We start from the raw sequence: 18567 nt of genomic DNA on the forward strand, positions 1-18567 counted from the left end.
TTCCACGTCAGCTTAGGTTTCTTCCTAAAGTATGTGGCTAGTTTTAATTGTTCACATGATCATGTGATTGGTCCCATAGCTTAGAGGGGCAAGGAACTATTGAGACAACAGATATTTTTCTCTATGTAACATCAAGTGGTTTTAAACGATCTCTACACATTCAGGATTTGCCTGCTGTGACTGCAGCTCATTGCCAGACCAGGAGCTGGCTGTATGTCTAGATTGCAGTACAGCGCCAGGCAGTGAATCAACTCGACATCTGGAGTAGAAGAGTGCTTCAGCAGACAGTTTTGAGCAACACAAGAATTGCCAGACTGGATCAGACCAAAGGCCCATCTAGCTCAATAGACTGTCTCTGACAGTGGGCAATACCAGATGCTTCAGTGGAAGTGACACAAAACACCCTAAAAGGACAACTACGGACTAATTTACCCATAGGGAAATTTCTTCCTAATCTCCTCCCTCCCCCATTCAGTCAGTGGCTGGCTTATGCCCTGAAGCAGAAGAGGTTATGTCCATATAATATATTTTGTATCCTGTCTAATGTAACCATGGATGTTCTCATTATTCATATACATGGATAAATCCTTTGACTCCTGCTAAGCTTTTGGCCTCCATCATATCTTGTGGTAATGATTTCCATAGGTTAATTATGCGTAGCACATAAAAGTATGTTATCAGTTTCCAATGTACTGCCTTTCAATTTAATAAAATGCTCCCCTTATTCTTCTGCTATAGGAGGATAAATAAGAGCACCTGATTCACATTCTCTACACTGTTCATTATTTTACATACTGATATCATTTAAAAAGAAAGAAAGAAAAAGAAAATCACAGCCTGCAGACAATGGATATAAAAATGCTTTTTCCTGAATTTTAACATTAGGGAAAGTGATCCTTCCTGCTTCAAATGCACATTATAATAAATAGCTTGATCATTTTTCTTAGCGGAAATAAATAAAGAATGACACTCCTCACAAAGCACTATGCAGTATTGTTGTAGCTGTACTGGTACCAGGACATTAGAGAAACACGGTGGGCGAGGTAATACTCCTCGCAAAGAGAAGAACGATACCACTACATGGGAAGAAGAGGTTGAACTCCCTGCACAAACTGGTAATGTGGAAAACTTCATAAGGCACATATACCACACAGATAAAGTGAGTGAGTTTAAAATTGTTACTTAATGTTTATAATAAACTTTGAAAGTGTACAGCACTCTGTATTAAAACTACTCGTCATTTTCTCTTATACAATGCCTGGATGCTCAAGGGGTCTTTTACAAACTATGCACAGCACTCCTAAAATTAGTTTGGGGGAAGTTCTATGGTCTGTGTTATACAGATCAGACTAGAGGAGCACAAGGGTCCTTTCTGGCCTTGGAAGCTATGAAATCCTGCCACTTCTGGGGTGGAAGATGGTGAACAGCAAAGCAGCAACAGGGGAAAGAGAAATTTTGACCAAGGATACAAGGGTAAACTCCAATTCTTATGAAAAACCCTAAGGGATCATTAGTGGCCTTAATAAGCAGACAAGGACTCTTTTTTTAATGTCTCATCCAAAAGCTCCACACACTGAAGCCTGTGATGGAACTCAGTTTATCTAGCTTTGAAAGATTAAAGGGCTGAGACACTGCCAGATTTCAAACATGTGGTTCCAGGAAGTTTATTAAGGTTTTGCGGATTTTATCTTTTTTCTGGAGTGAAAGCAGAGCAGCTTACTTCTTTCTTTTCACGGCTGGACAAATCCATTTTTCCCCGTGACCCACCAACCGTGATCTCTCTCTTGCCAACATCAGACGAAGAGGCCTCAGTTTACTTCCTGAGGGTTAGGCCCACCTCCATTCTGTTGCTTAGCTAAGCCCTGCTAAGTTTAAAACACTTTTCTATAGTTCTAGAACTACTAGTTATCATCCTTCATTGTATACACAGCTGAACTTACCCTTTCTGTAGTCGTGGGTAGAGGGAAGCATCCCCTGGTAGACATGATAGGGTAGAAGCCTTTGTAAGGCATCTTCAAATGATCGGAATGAAGTTTTATAGTCAGGGTGCAACACTGCTCCCTGATGTTTATGTAACTGTTCCAAGAAACTAAAAAAAACAACAACAAAGGACAAGTCAGACAGTTGTACAAAGTGTATGGAAATCACAGACTCAAAAGCAGAGATAGCTATAAAAGCATTATGCTGAGTGGTTGAAATTCTAATTGCTCCTCCTTCCAATATATATAGGCTGTTTGCAGTGACTGAAGCATGATATACAGAGGTGCTCTATGGCTTATCTTCTCTGTCTGCAGAAAATGAGTTTTATATGTGTGGAACATGAAATACACATATGTGCACACATGAGGAACACACCCACACACAATATTACTGATCACTGCTAATACTGTATGTAGTTTTATGGTTGCCAAAGGGCACTCATAACTGAATTATATAGCATCTTGTGAGATTTCTGGGCAGCAGCAAGAGGATCATAGAACAGGTGAAAGGTTCTTTTGATACATGGAATGTGACTCAGACATCCTATAACTCAATTATAGAAGTGCCCCCTGGGAGCCTTCAAATTATATTACTACACAGTTTTACTAATTAAGGAAAATGTAATTTATCTTCAAGTTAAATAGTCTCATCCTCCTGACACTAACAATAAAGTTGGTTGAGCTAAAATGGGCAGTGATGGAATGTGGTCTGCTGTGCATGTGTGAAGTACTATGTGCAGACATGGATATAAACGAAAGCAGCGTAATACACAGCTGGCTATGTTATAGGTGCATGTGTGTGCGTGTGTATGCACATGCTAAACACACTAACACAAAAGGAGAATGAGTGCAATCAGAGAGAAAGAAGAATGATTGACCATACAGGAAAAGAACCACAGCAAAATTCTGGAAGAATTATTCTCTTCAGTGTGAAATGTACATTCGACCAGTGTCACCCATGGGGCCCTCTGGAGAGGCACTGAAGGGCATGCTATGTTACCAAGAATTGCCATGCCATGATAAAGTATCATGCTTCCTCCCCAATAGAGTGGATTACGATGCACAACACTGCATGACTCCAAAGCTAACACAGATGCAGAATAGTCTGTTAAACTTTAACCTTACTATGCATGTAATGTTACTGTTACCCGTACACTGCTTTCTTTAACTTCTTAGCCTCTAACACACGCTCTCTGGCAAACACTTACCAAGCTTCTTTGCTGGGCTGTAGTGTAGGAGTTTTTTTCAGACTTCCAAGCTTACTATCATACTGGTAAGAAAAAAAAATGCATATGAAAGGAATGAGTAATCAATAGATTAGTTTTACTCTGCAGAGAATGATGAACTAACAGAGGAACCATCCAGCTCACATTAGAGAGAACTCTTTCTGTTCAGTAAATTAGTACAAGGAAATTGGAGAATAAAATGGGATTGTAGGCTGGAGGAAATCAGTTAGATGATTTTGGAGATTCTGGACAAAGTGCAGAAAAAAAGGGATAATTCTTGCTGACGAGTCTAACAAAAACAGCTTTGCTCACTTTAAACATGGCAGCTTTCAGGTAGCAGAAAACATACAGCTTCCTTTTGAAATTCCTCACTGATAGAATAGTAAAAAATAAAATAAAATTGAGCTATTATTTGAAGGAAATAAACATTTGTGTGAACTCACCTGCTGCTGGGATTGGACTGGGACTGAGGGCATGAGTTGTGATAATCCTTTCCCAACTACTTGGATCTGCAAGGGACCTTTTCCAAGATTCAGGCCAGAGATGGAGCTAATCACTCCAGGCTTGGCCTGCAGAAGAAACAAAGGATCTCTTTTATTTGGCATTCCAATATGAATGTAATGACTACAAATTGATTACCAAAACACACAGCAAGAAACTACTCGCCAAGAGGATGTCAGTCATCAGTGAAATGACTTAGGATGGAATTCCTTAGTGTTGATATGCAAACATCTACGAATAAATCTTTTTTGATGCGTAATTATTTTAACTTGCACTTCTAGAATGTACATCCCAACAGTATTTGCATGCCATTAAATAAATTGGGAAGCACATTAATTCCCTCAAGGAAGAGGAACAAAGCTCTCTTCCCCAATGGTCTAATTAATATTAATAGGGATAATTATTTGTTTTCTTTTTGTTTAAGAATTCATAGTACTTATAAAATCAAATAATTATATGCCAAAGTCAAATGGTTTCTGAAACTTAATTCCTTCTTCCCGCACAAAAAGAACAAACCTGGAGTGAAACTCACTAAGTTTTGTTCATCCTTGAAATGGACAAACTACTGTGAAGAAGCATTAAAAATGAAGCTCTCACCTGAACTGGCTGCTGTACGGCAAGAGGTGTTCCTGGTTTCCCTGGCACTGTAGTCACTTTCCCCCCAGAAACAGCTGTGGAGCCACTGGAAAATGTTTTACTCTCTGCAGGAACTGGAGCAGCTATACCTAGGAAATATAAGCAGATTTTAAAACGAAATCCAAGTTTAAACAACAATAGCAACATGTCTTGGATTCCTGCAGCATATTCCACCTTGAAGAATCTTTATAGACTATCTAGAGGTACTGGGTTTCAGAGTAGCAGCCATGTTAGTCTGTATCCGCAAAAAGAAAAGGAGTACTTGTGGTTAGTCTCTAAGGTGCCACAAGTACTTCTTTCTTTAGAGGTATTGGGAAAATTTTCAAAGGCATCTAAATGACTTATGTGCTTTTGAAAATTTTGCCCACTACTTCAGCTGTCACTGAAATGCAACCACCTCTGCCAGCTGTTTAACAGCACACAGCAACACTCCACAACAGGGCAGCAACGGAAGTGAAAAAGACCACCACCTAATTAAATTGAATACTAATGCAGGGGATTGTAGGGAAGCAGAATGCAATTATCAGGACACCAGGGCTAACCACCTCTACTCTTGAGACATGCACCAGGGGATCTTAACAACTACAAGTGGGAAAAATCTTAGTTTTATACCCATGCAAAAATCATTACTGCCAGCAGAGCAGAGAGTGACTGAAAATCAAAATACCACCACACTGTAAATATGTATTTTTTTCCTTTCTTTTTTAACAAATGAAAATATGTGGACTTTTTTTCAGTACCTCAGATTAGTTTGTTCAGTGTACCATGGGCATAACATTAAAAACTTTATTGATTTCCCGTTTGTGAAAATGCATGGAAGCAGCTGATAGGTGCCTAAAATAACTGACAGGCACAGTGTATAAATCTAAATAAGTAAACATGGGGTGGGGGGGGGGGGGAAGAGAAATACAGAGCACCTGTAGTCTAAAATTCATCCCTGTATAGCGGACGAGCATAAGGCCTGCACATGATTTAAGTCCCACTTAAATTTTTAAACTAGGGTTTAAATGAGAATTAAGTGCTGCACTGACCCTAAACTAGCCTTTAGCATGGAGTGAATTTCACCCATAGATCTCAAAGAGCTTTACACAAGAAGGTAAATATAATTATTCCTGTTTTTCAGATGGAGAACTGGCTGCTGAAAGAGGTGAGTGTCTTGGCCAAAGCAACACAGAAGGTGAGTAGCAGAACTGGTATTAAGGATGTCTTGACTCTCCAACCAGGGCCCATATCTGCTCCACCATGTTGGCCCCCAAGCAGCTGAGTTACTTCAGATTTATACTCTGTGAATGAGAGCAGCATTTGGCCCTTGGACTTCAATGAAATTTGAGGGCACTCAGCAGCTCACAGAATCAGGCCCCTAGAGAGAAAGATGATGAACTTCCGAACATCATTTTTAGAATAACTTTTCTTATTGTATATGCATTTTGAAGTGTGGAGGGGAAAAAATGGGGAGAAAGAGGAAGCTGAAAGTCCAACAGAAATGTAACAGAATTTCCCCTTCCCCTCTCTGAGCACGCACGAGGCATGGCTTTAGCAGCTTACACGTTGATGTTGTTTTGTTTCGATCAACACCGATGTCTGCTGCAGCAGTGCTGCGAGCTATGCCGGCTGCCCTCCTCCAATACCACCACCTCCTCCCACTCCCTCCTTGTACTTGGCCCTTCCCAAGAACGGGAGCCACCTCACCCGAACCTGCAGTAGAAGGCTGGACTGCAGCAGGGACAGATGGGTGGCTGTGGACTGGTGCTTGCGTTGCTGTCACTGCTACTGACTGTCCTTGGCTGCTAACCAGGACAGATGAAGGCTGACTGCTGAAGTGGCTCAGAGCTGATGACACCTGGCTGGTGGAAGTCTGGTGTTTCGTTTGCAGGATAATCCCCTGGGGCACCTGGGTTGGATAAATGACAGAGGCTGAAAAGATGCCCTAGCACCATCTTTTGGTACATTTTATCCTTTTACCTTCCTTTTTAATCTGCTATGTACCGTAAATATTTCTACCCAACAGCAAAACATGGGAAGAAAGGGACCCTCCCTTGCTCTCATGTTTCCAACACAGTCCACTGGCTTCCATCCTATAGCCCCAGGATCTCACAGAGTTAGGCGGTGAATGTAAAGGAAACAAAAAAGGTCTTTGCTTTGCAGTGGGAATCTCCGGGTCTGTCAGCAACAAGAATTTAAAATCCCATGAACATGCCCTGTGTGCTTGAAATACAGCAGACTTGATCCCAGACTAAGTCCTTTCAAGGGAAATTTATTTCTAATATGCAGTTTTTTAAAAAATTGAGTTTGGCTCCCCTTTCCCCTGCAGATAAAGTGACAGTAAAGACAATATTTGGAATGTGGATTGTAAAGAATTTGTCTGATGCTGTCTTAGACATAAGGCCTGAGCCAACTCTCACTGAAGTTAATGGGAATCAACCGATTAACATGAATGGGAATGGATTGGGACCTACAACTCCAGGGCTCAAAGTTCGAAGTACTAATACTTAGACTTGGTCTACACTATAGTTAGGTCAACATAAGGCAGCTTACAATGACCTAATTATGTCAATGTCTACACTACAATGGTGCTTCCGCTGATGTAAGTGGCCCACTACAGTGACTACACCCCAAAGGGGCGGACAGCTGGAGCCCTTTCCCCACCCCAGCCCTAAAAGTCTGAGCTGTCAGTGGGGCGCAGGCTCACAGCTCTGAGTCCCCCACACCTTTCCCCACCTCCTGGTGAGGGATTGCGGAGGGTGGGGAGGCAGCTGGGCTCAGGTTCTCCTCCCCCTCACCCCAATCCCTCACTGGGCGGTTCTAGCTGTGAGCCCTACATAGAGCTGACAGCCTGAGCCCAAAAGTGAAATAATAGCAGCTGAGAAACTGACGAGAATGTCAGTTTCATTGCTGGTAGCCTCCCCCTGTAAAATCGAGCCCTGCACTGTCAGCCCCAGGGCAGGAGGGTGGGGGCGCTCACAGCTGTGAGCCTGCTGGGCCGACAGCTTGGGTTGTCCGGGTGGGGGCCTCAACTGTGAGCCAGTGCTCGTCTAACGGCAGGGGGAGGAAGCTGTGAGCCCCCTGCCTACAGATGAGGCGGTCAGCCCCAGAGCTGCCAGGCTCCAGCTGTCGAGTGTCCCACAATGCCCCACTTCAGTCAGTGGAAGTGCTCCTGGGAGGACACGCACCACAGACAGAAGGAGCAAGTGTGGACATGAACCACTGCTTTAATTACTGCGGTAGCTGTACTTTGACTTAAGGTGACTTAATTTTGTAGCGCAGGCAAGCCCTCAGACTCCCTGGAAACAGGCAGAGACCCCAGCAGGGTTGAATTATTGCTCTGTCTGCTCTGTGTGGATAGGAAAGATCCCAAGGGGTACTTTTCACAGGAGCATGTGTTTGCTTTTGTCCAAAAATTTCTCTCCCGGTTTTGGTTCTTGAGTAATTCAAGTTGCTAAAGAACTTGGAAGAGGCCAAACCCTGTAAATCCTAAATATTAAATAATTGTTTATTTTATGTACTATTTACATAGTAGTTGGTAGCAAAGATACACTCAGGGCTTGTCTACATGAACAATTAGTTTGTGGCAAGCTGGGGTGTCAATCTATCTTGCACCAGTTTGCTGCGGTGCTAACATACATTAAGAGTTAGTTAATTCACTTTAATCTAGTCCTCTTTGAAATAGGATTATCAAAGTGAACTAAAACTGTTAATGCACAGCAGCAGGGTCCACATGGACAGGTCGTCCGCAGCAGGCTAGCATGGGGTACAGTCACACCCCAGCTTGCTGCAAACTAAAAGTTTGTCTAGACGAGCCCTTAAACAGCTCCAAAACTATTCTACATTGTTATTGTTTCCTAAAGGTTGACAATGTCCCCATGATACTAAGGTCAAGATAATTCCTTCCCAGAGTACTATTTTAAAAACAAACAAAACAAGATATAACCTTGGTAGTCCAGATGATAGTTTTTTAAGGTGGTGACTTTTGCGATTTGCATATCTGTCCAGAAGAAGCTAGGCTGAAAATCTCTAATTTCTAATCCCTCTAACCCATCCCTTTTCCTTGATATATGGGGGTGTATTTTTAATTTCTATAGAATTATATTTCTACAGACCCAGGCCAAGTTCAATTTACCCTCTTTGATGGCAATTATTTACCTGCTGGAACCTGTCCAATAGCTGCTTCTGCTGAGGAGCAGGATTTGGAATTGCAGAGAGTGTCTGGAATTGACTTGGGACCATCTGAAAACTTCTCTGTTGTTCTGGTGTTAGGTGAAGGGTCTGGGTTGGGACTGGCGGTTTGATTTGGCTCTGGGAAGGGAACTGGAAGTGTGGAGAATGCGTATGCTGGGACTCAGTTGGAGCCTGGATCTGGGATTGCAGCCGTGCCTGCACCTGGGTCTCAGGTGGGGACTGGATCTGAGTGGCAAGCTGAACTTGTAGCTGCACATGTGGAAGTGTTGCCAGCTGAGGCTGCCCTTCGGCCTGAGACTGTGGTGGCTGGAACTGTACCTGAGGCTGCGATGGGGGTCGTAAGGGGTGCTGGGTAGGACCGTGGGGGGATGATGTGATTTGATTCTGTATCACGTACAAGTTCTGCATTTGTGTCTGAGGGGTGCAGGACCGGGAGAGGGGTTCAGAAGGAGGCCTGGACAAAGTTTGTGGCTGGGAGGGAGGCCTTGAGTGAGGCCGGGAGGGTGGTCGGGAAAGTGGCTGTGGCTGTGATGGAGGACGGGACTGGTGGGGGGACTGCATCTGTGAGAGGTGTGCAGGCTGGAGCTGGGGACTCTCCCCCATTGGAGGATGAGGTAGCGAATGGGACGGGGAGGCTCCAGGGAGCTTCTGTTGCCCTGCGGGTAACTGAAACAAAGAACGAAACAGGGAATAAGTTAGTTAGGGCTGATGTGTCTTATCACAATCTTCGCATGTTCTTCAGGCATTTTAGGGTATGTCCACACAGCAGAAGCTCTACAAGGACTAGTGTGCCTGAGCTAACTTGGATCCAGCTAGTGCTGGCAGTAACAACAGTGAGGAGTGCACAGTGCAGGCTCCAGCGCGAGGAGTACAAATCCAGTACAGACCCTGGGTACGTAGTTAGCTCGCAAGCTGCACTCTCTTCACTACTACTGTTACCTGTGCTATCTGGATTCAAGCCAAACCAGGTAGGCTTGCCTGTGCAGACATACCCTTAGACTGTACTGCAATGCAAACCACTCTTGAAACATAAAAAGCCTGGGGCTCACAAATTGCTTTTAAGTCCAGAAAGCCCACTGAACTCAAGTCTGTGAAGGGGTTTACAGAGGCATTGCCTATGGCAAAAAGAGCTTGAGGAACTGAGCTCTTTCTACCACTCTCCTCTTCCGGTTTATTCCAGAGAAGTGTTTCTTTGAGCTAACCAGAGCATACGTAGAGTGAGATTTCAGGGGCACAGTTTCCAGCTCTCATACCTTCCACCAGGGATGCTTGTGGGCATAGTACTATCATCTGTAGATTTATTGCACTGGCTAGTCTGCTTAGAAGCTACCTTCAAAAATGTTTTAAAATCAGTAAAAGAAACAACTTGGGAATAAAACTTGAAAGGCATCTTCTATGGGTGTTCCTTAAGCTTCTGAAAACAGCTCCAAGTCTCAGCCAGTGTAGCCAACCTTTCCCTAGAAAGCCTTACTGCAGGGGTAGAGTGTTTGTACCAGTGTGTGAGAATATAAATAAAGCCCAGCCCTTTTGCCACACAACTGTGACACCATGAAAAAGGGGAGGGAGAGGGCGTCCAGCTTTATTTTGAAAATGTATTTAAGTTCCTTCCCTAGAGCCCCTGTCCTCGTATGAGCCCTCCGTGGGGCACAAGAACCTCCTTGGTTTTATTTACCCTCCTCTGTATTGCACCATCTTAGCTCCTTCCTAAGCTCTCTTTGAATTGCTTAGAAGAACCCTAGGCATACCTTTTTCTCCTTTCCCACAGGATCTAATCAAAATTAAAATGCCTTCCCCCCAAAGCCTGAGTCCACTGGTTCTCCGCATAGTACAGTATTGTACGACCACTACATTAGAGCCAACAAGCATTGTTAATGGTGCTAACCCTATGAAGGCATTGGCCATTGTGAGTCCCCTAATATGAGAGCTAGGTCAATATCACGCTCTTTTAAAATTACGGGGGTGAAACTGATCTATTATAAAGTCAAGTTCTCAAGTCTTATTATGGCTAAGAAGAGCCTTTCGACTAACACACCACTTTAAGTCTACCACAGCCCTTATTATAACCATTTGCTACTAAAATATAAAGAATAAAAGAATAATAAAGCCTCTGGCAGGAACACAAATGTACCAGGACAGCAGCGTGCAACTGTGCAGGGACAGAAGAAGAAAAAGCATCGCAAGACAGCAGCAGCTTCCAGCATTAGTGAGAACCTGCAGGCAAGCAAGCAAGAGCAGCAGGAATTCAGAGAGTAGACAAACGGGCAAGTGCCACAGATTGACAACAAGGGCCAGAAGGGGGTACGTTTTGAAGGGGAAAGAAAGATTCAATAGGCCTGCTGATGCAGCAATGCCTGGACATGTCCCAGTCTCCGATTATAAAGGCAATTCCCTCAGTCACAGACCTTGGTGTGAAAACATCTGTAACTCACCCAACCCAGAATGCTGATGTTTTATATATTGGCTGGAAACTTCCAAATTGAACTAAATTGCAATCTGAACTCCCATCTTCTCCAGGCTGCTCACATAATGATCACGGGTGATAAACTACTCAGGTCCATTTGATCACTTTGGCTACCAAGTTCCTGGATTCTGCCTGAAGTCTGCTAACCACACCGTGGAACCCTGACCCATGCACATCATTCTTCTCCCTCTATTGCTTTCTTCTCAGAATAAAAACAAGTTATATTTTCCTTTGTTTCTGGGCTGTTCTAAAAACAGGGATGCAGCTGCTTTTATTTTAAAACAAGGTGCAGCTGGATTTTGTTTCATCTTCTCCTAGCTATATAGATCCACCATAGAAAAGTGAACCAGAGAGCTGAATTTGGATGCTATAAATATTAGAATCATGGAGATATGAGATGGAAAAGACTTATTACAACATCATCCAAGCCACCTCTTTGCCAACATGTGATGGTATCATGCACCACAACTCTTTTGCTATAGAAATGTGATTATGAATATTTATGTCTACTTATATACACATTTTATAAAATGTGTGTGTGTATATATATATACAAAATATAAAAACCCACACACATAATGAACTTAAACTTTTGATTACATTTGAGACTGGTCAAAAACATTTTAAAAAGCACACATTTTATTAACAATTTTCCTTTTTAACTTTTTTTCTTTTTTTTTTTTGGCAAACCTCATTGCCACCAAGAAAAGAATGCTTGCTTGTTTCCACGTTTCTATATAGCACAAAGGCCAGTCAAAAATATCTCTCTGGGAAACTCACACAAAGAGTTTTATAACACATGGATTCAGGGGCAGACTCACTGTCTATGCAGTTACTACAAACTTACACCAATGTAACTGAAATCATAATCCTGCCCTCAGACTCCTCATGAAAAGTCACCCTAGTTAGAAGGAAGATAAATGTGCCAGAAGCAAAATTCTTTTCCCATCACATTTTTTGCATTACACCACAAGAGGGCGACTTCTGTTACTACTATAGAGGTTACCCCACCACCACCCACATCCAGGTTTGTTTTGAAATTTGAAAAATGCTAGTGTACACCTAAGAGATATGCTAATATTTTGTCCTTGTGTATTGGTCCCTCCCCTCCTGCAGAGAGAGAGAAAGCAAAAAGCAAAAGGGAACTCTAAGAGGAAGGACCAAACAGATTAGACAGACGCTAAGGACAGAAGCAAGAAAGGAAGATAGGCCAAAGCAGGCTGTGTGGAATCACAACAGGTAAGGGCTACCTGGCAAGCCAGTGCCTGTTGGGAATGGCTGGCTGAGAACTGAGGTATAAGATTCGGTCCTTTGGACTCCACCGTTGCCAGATTCTGATTCTGGGTCAGCTCTCGGCTGGCAGGCGGCTGCAGAGCTGTGCCCGCACTGCTGCTCACTATCACTGACGCTGGGACACTGCTTGTGGTGCTGAGAGCTGTTGTGGCTATGCTGTAGATGGGCAGAGGCATTGGAAGGTGTGGTGGTACTGTGGACTGATTCAGATTGTTCTCCTGCTGCATTTTCAGGGATGCCGGATAAAACTGCTGCTGCTGCTGGCTCCGATCCTTCTGAAATTTCCAACAAATTTAGCATTGACCAGATTTCTGGTTCTTTCTCCTTCTTTTTTTCTGTTGCTGTTCACCATCCAACCCCCATATTCATTCAGGCCTTTGCTACTAATGGTACTCTATTAACAGTACCTCAACTAGTGGTCAAAAGCAAATAGTTTCTGCTCTTCATCATGCCCACCCCCAGATATTGGTACAATACTTTTCATGACTCTTCACAGGCACTAGGCAGATCCAAATTACTGTTCGGAAATGAGACTATCTCCTCTGAAGATGGGAAGAGTCTATATTTAAAATTCTGCAAAATTCTGCAAATTTTATTTGTCCCACCTCTGTACAGCCAGTGGCCTGTGCTCCCCAGCGCCATGCTGGAGCCTCCATATTTATTAGACAAATAAAATTTGCAGAATTTTGCAGAATTTTAAAATATTGTGCACAGAATGCCCTCAGGAGTAAACTGTATCAAAGCAACAGTTTATGCCCTACCGAGAGACCTAATGTGAAATGCAGAGAACATTTCTACTGGATGGTAGCTTTACACAATAATAGAATTTGATGTGATATCAAACTGCAAATAAAAACAAAAAACCTCAAAGCCAAGACTTTGGGAGCCATGTCTGAGTTTCCCATTCTTACTGCCATTCCCCACCCTTGTGCTGAGATAGTGCAGCACATGCAGGATTCATAGAAAGTCATTTATGGTTTAGACATGCGAGGGGTTTTTTCCTCACAGTACCCAGCAAGAAGAGAGTAGGCTAGGGTTCATTTTTGTCTCTGAAGATCACAGTTTTTGTGAATTTTTTAGGATCTCAGTGACACTTCTCTCCTCAAGTTACTTTAACATCTGTACATTTCTTTTCTTGTATATAGTAATAAACAGTGAATATGGTAGTAAATGTTAGTGTAAAAGGGTTACTGTCAAGATCAAAGCCTTATATTTAAAATGAAATGTCCTCACCTGTGTTACTAACAACATCCAAAAAAATTTAAAAATTAAATAACTTGAAGCTTCCCTTTACTGTTCACCATCACTGATGCTGTTTGTTTACTTTTTGCACTTGGGACAATGAAATGAGATTGATTAGTTTCACTATCAGTTTCTACTCCCCGAGGCAGAGCTCTAAACTAGGCTCTGCAGCCTTGGGAAAGTTATTTAACCTCTTTATCTCACATTCACCATCTGTAAAATGGGGCTAATATTACTTTCTCAACTACCTCATAGGAGTGTTGTAACAGCTAATTACTTAAATGTTTCTACAGTGCTTTGAAAACGTGGAGCATTATATAAGAGGTAATTTAAATATTATTAGTCATGTTCTGTAAACCCCAAAGTGAAACTGATTATGATTGCTAACTCTCTGCCCTTCTACTTGCTTTACATACATTAACTAATGAATCCCCACCTCTATGAGGCAGGTATGTACGATTAGTATCATAATCACTTTTAAGATGCTGCTGTGTTCCAACTGCAGGAGACTGTCTTTTAATTTAAACAACTTTAATTGAATTAAAAAAGATAAAAACCTTTCTATTCATAACAGGTTATGTAACACCCCTGCCCCCAAAATCCCCCCCCCCTTTTTTAAACTACCACTACATCTGGGGCCCAACTTAGCTGACAGTGACCACTTTAAATGGATTATGCAGTTACTGTATCATATTGGTGAAGCAAGTGTATTTAGAGGAATATAAAAACAAAGAAAAATCACAGATGACCCTAGTTTTGTATCTTGTAACTTGCCAGAGGATCTTAGTGACATTGGGACAAATGTAACCCTAGTATGGGGGAGGCACAGCTCAAATGATGTCAGTAGTATTTTGTCCATTTGTGTCAGAGGTAAATCTGGCCCATTGTCTTTTGGAGAAAGGCATGTGTGAGGATGTTATGGTAAACTGATAACACTACTTTTACGTATTATTTAAGAGGAATTTAAAAAAAAAACTGTAAACCCCTATCTTCTCTCTAATGCAATTCAGTGACTTCAACAGGCTTTAGATCAAGCCTTCATCTTTTTTTGAATTAAAGAATAAAAAGACGATGGTTTAAACTGATACCCAAAAGAAGGAAAAAGCCTGATCTAATCTGATATTATATAAACAGATGAGATGAGTCCTAGCTGCTTTGTGTCTGCACTCCTTAACAGTGTACACAGTGACTGCCTCAACACTTGTGATAGTGGGAGATGCTGAACTGGCAAGCCTGGACACTGAACTCTTATCCACAAACAGAAGAACACTGGCAGTGGCTGTGCAAGTCTCCCCTCACTAATTCGCCTCAGCAGAGAACTGGAGATAAAATCTAGGGGAGCCATGGGAACTCAGTCAACATGGCATGTTTATTGATCAGCTTCTCTTCTGTGACTGCCAGCCACGATGGGAGCTTTTGTGATCTGGATGCAAGTACCACTAACCCACCTACTCATTCCACAGAAGTGATCGAATGGACAGCAGATGACAATAGGTGCCAGATACTATAAACCTAGGCTAGATTCAAAGTAGGTAAAAGGCTACATACTCATTACCAAACCCCTGAGACCACCCAGTTCTTCTAGCAGTTTTAAATTAAAACACACATACTAAGTGAGTAGTCTTATGATGGGATAACCACCTTTGAAACATCATTTAAAAAAATAATTCTTGCTATAATACAGCATTTGTAGAGTGCCCAGTCTATGAGGAAAGATTAGATTATGCAGCCTGAATCCCATAACTCTCCTTTGCCTTCCTCACAATAGGTAAAATAAGTGAGCCAACTAGCAATACTACTAAGGTGATCATTAAAATATTTCACTTACCTGTTGCAGAAACATCTGCATGGAATCTTGGTTTATGACAGTTCCAGCAGCTGTCTGGCCCAAGATGATCTTCTCTGGACTGGACGCCAAGTTAGGGCTGGGCTGTGAAGTCACAGGTAGCTGTGCTGGCTGCTGAGGAGGCTGCTGCTGCACATTCAGTTGAAGCTGAGGTGGAGCTGGAGGCTGGGATGCAGTCTGGACGGTCAGTATAGAGGACTGGTCACTGCTTGGCAGGAGGCTGGTGCCAGAAGCGGGCTGCGGCTGAATGAGGCCTGGACTCTGACTGCTGGTGGTGGCAGATGCCTGAATGCTCACAGCTTGGTTGAGGTTCTCAGTGGAATTTAACATAGCAACTTGATTTGGCAGAGTTACACCTTGGATAACGGTCTGCCCAGTCTGACTGATGGCACCACTGGCCAATGAGGCTGCAGCAGAGGGCTGACTCTGAGTGGTCAAGCTGCCAGCTAGAGAGACAGGCATCTGGAACAAAGTTGGCGGACCCACCTGACCAGGCTGCAGCTGAATAGGTGCAGAAAGAATGTGAGCCGTGCCATGCGCATTCTGTGATGTAAGCACCTGCCCCAGATTCAGCTGGCTAGCTATGTTCTGATTGGTGAGGATTTGGGCAGGCAAAGCCTGATTAGTTATCAGCGGTCCACCAGGCCCTTGGCTAGTTATGATGTGGGCTTGGCCACTAGGGTGCGAAGTTGTTAGGATCTGTCCTCCCATGTTAGCCTGCAAGGCTGAGAGCTGCTGGGGTATCTGAACAGCAGAGGCACCTGCTAACTGCCCAGGAAGAAGGAACTGGTTCTGACCCTGTAACATGGCCTGAGGAACATGCTGCGCAGGGATGACAATACTGCTGCCTTGGTTTAGCAAGTGGACACTCATGGGCTTGCTGAGGGCTTGCTGCTGTGGTGGAGGTTGTTTGAACATGTTGGCAGACAGCCCTTGCGGGAAGCCAGACAGCACCACATTCTGTCCTGGTTTGCCCGCCATAAAAGTCAGGTTCTGTTGGGCCTTCTGTTGTTGCAGGGCAGCCTCGTTCTGGATGGTCAGGGTGGTATTATTGGGACCAAATGGCTTGGGGGTGATCTGGTACAGCTTTTGTTGCAGGACCCCTGCGGGTTTGGGCTGAATTGGCGTGGGTGTTCTGTGGATGATCACGTTTTGGGCCTGCACCAATGGGCTGCTTAAGTTCGATGTGACTGTGAGAGGCTGGGAGCCTTGGGTGGCAGATACGTTCCCAAACATGGAGTTTCCATTCAGTGTCGTAGTGGCCACTGAGGGCAGGTTCTTCTGGATGACAAGGCCAGCATTCTGTGGAGACACCCCCGTGGAAGCGAGGGTAACCTGCTGCTGCTCAGGTGCTGTCTGGGTGATGTAACTGCCAACAGGCATAGTGGCCACTTGGGAGGGCTGAACTTGTTTTGCAATGATTTGCTGAGCTGACTGGTTAATAGCCATCACCTGTTGCCCAACTACTTGAATTGGCCCAATTCCCAATGTCCCACTTGGGCTTCCATTAGGCAAGCCCTGAAGGTTGGAAATTGGCTGTATGGTAACATTCCCCAAGCCAACCTGCTGAAGAAAAGGCTGAACACTGATGGCCTTATTAACAACGTCAGCTCCCACTGATTGCTGCACCAGTGCTTGATGTGTCAGGACTGCAGGCTGCTGCAACCCAATTAGGTCAGCCCCACTGGAGAAAATCTGTGGCGTGCCATCAGAGGCAGTCTGAACCACTGGCTGAAGTGTAGGGAGCTGGAAAGACCCCAGGTCCAGTTCTGCCTCTGCCTCCAGAGTCTGTTCTGTAATGTTAGCCTCTTGCAGGCTCTGCTGGAGAATGTCACAGGGCTGGTCTGAGTTCTGAAGATTCGCCCCGCCGCCAGATGGTGACCCCAGGATGTCATCTTCTAAAAAGTCTAGGTCAACGCTTGTTGTGTTCTGATTCTGTTCAGTGTTCAGATGGTTGCCAGAGGATTCTTGTACATGCAGCTAAAAGGTTTAAGATTGGGGTGGGGGGAAAAGCATTTAATTCAAACCCATGGAACAGAATTTTTAATCTTTCTGTGCTAAATGGTTGTGCACCCTTACTGGGAGCTGTTAAAATGCTTTTGTGATCCACCCTAGAGTTGACTGCATCTCAGTGTTGGGCGAAGTGATCCCAATGTAAAGTTTGTCTCTCAATTTGCTAAGTACATTTGTAAACCATCTTGCCGTCCCCACAAGGTGCTAAATAAATGCATGATGTTATTAAAGGGAACCTGAGGCACAAAGATTAAGTGCCTTGCATAAAGTCACATCGTGAGTCAGTGGAAGAGCTGGTAACAGAAGCCACATGAGCAAACTCACAGTTCCTTTGCTTTAGCCACTAGACTTCTATAGAGCATAAACATAAGAAAGAGAGGTAACAGCAACAGAGTTTGGAAAATATAATGCCTTTGTATTAATCAATTAATTAAAAAGTAGAATAAAATTGTTGTTGGAACTAGAACTGAGATCTCCATATTTCAAAACTAGAAAAATCGTTTCTTGCCACTGACATTCAAATGAGCTCAGACATATGCCTCCATACACTGGGTGACCCTTAGAGGGTGAGCTCCTCAGAGCAGAGACTGTCCTTGAGTGTTTGGAAAGTGCCTACCACACAGTGGGCACTATTGGCTTTATCATGTCAATGTTTTGTATGAGGCAATTTTGGTTCCATTTGTTTTTGGATCTACCTGAAATTAAAATCTGACATTTAAATCCAAACTCCTGGAAAAGCTTCTTTGCTTTCCAACAAGTACCATAAAGCATCAGAAGCTTTAATAAATGGCTTTTCCTAAATAAAAAAAAGCTCAATGTAGTAAGAAAAGGGTAAAAAAAGTCACTAAGCTCTCTATTATATTGCAAGTACAAACAGCATACTTGGTGGAAAATAAAAAATACTGCCCATGATTCCAGTCAGATTTGTGCAAAATAATCAAGCGAGGATTTCCAGGGTCATATCCACCTGTTTCAACTTTATCCTACCTATCTGTCTGTAAACAAAACTGAGCATTCCCAACTCCAATCCTACATTAGAAGAAAGAACTAAGAAGGTGCTACATGTTCCTTACAATTTCTTTGTAACATTCAGCCCCATTTTCCCCAGGCTTTAAAGGACAGTGGTCTCATCATGCTTCCTTTTTCTGCTCCTCTGTATTCTCTGTCCTCAAAGTTTTCCCAAGTTTATAGAAA

General features: G+C 43.3%; 1 protein-coding gene across 16 annotated transcripts in view; it reads right to left on the minus strand.

Annotated features, from left to right (window-relative positions):
- The window catches only part of BICRA (BRD4 interacting chromatin remodeling complex associated protein), a 112605-nt gene that overhangs the window by 11910 nt on the left and 82128 nt on the right, over nucleotides 1–18567 (minus strand). For 7 of the 16 annotated variants that reach the window (XM_043534497.1, XM_043534499.1, XM_037884290.2 and 4 more), the window contains 8 exons: nucleotides 15343–17340; nucleotides 12230–12547; nucleotides 8483–9184; nucleotides 6032–6233; nucleotides 4304–4431; nucleotides 3649–3774; nucleotides 3188–3249; nucleotides 1941–2089 (listed from right to left, as the gene is read on the minus strand). In XM_043534497.1, the coding sequence (XP_043390432.1) occupies nucleotides 1941–2089; nucleotides 3188–3249; nucleotides 3649–3774; nucleotides 4304–4431; nucleotides 6032–6233; nucleotides 8483–9184; nucleotides 12230–12547; nucleotides 15343–17340 (3685 nt within the window). The remainder of the gene's footprint in view (nucleotides 1–1940; nucleotides 2090–3187; nucleotides 3250–3648; nucleotides 3775–4303; nucleotides 4432–6031; nucleotides 6234–8482; nucleotides 9185–12229; nucleotides 12548–15342; nucleotides 17341–18567) is intronic. The other 9 variants (XM_043534502.1, XM_043534501.1, XM_037884291.2 and 6 more) reach the window with 5 other exon arrangements.

Source organism: Chelonia mydas, chromosome 23, assembly GCF_015237465.2.
Source record: "Chelonia mydas isolate rCheMyd1 chromosome 23, rCheMyd1.pri.v2, whole genome shotgun sequence".
In the NCBI taxonomy this organism is placed as follows: domain Eukaryota; kingdom Metazoa; phylum Chordata; order Testudines; family Cheloniidae; genus Chelonia; species Chelonia mydas.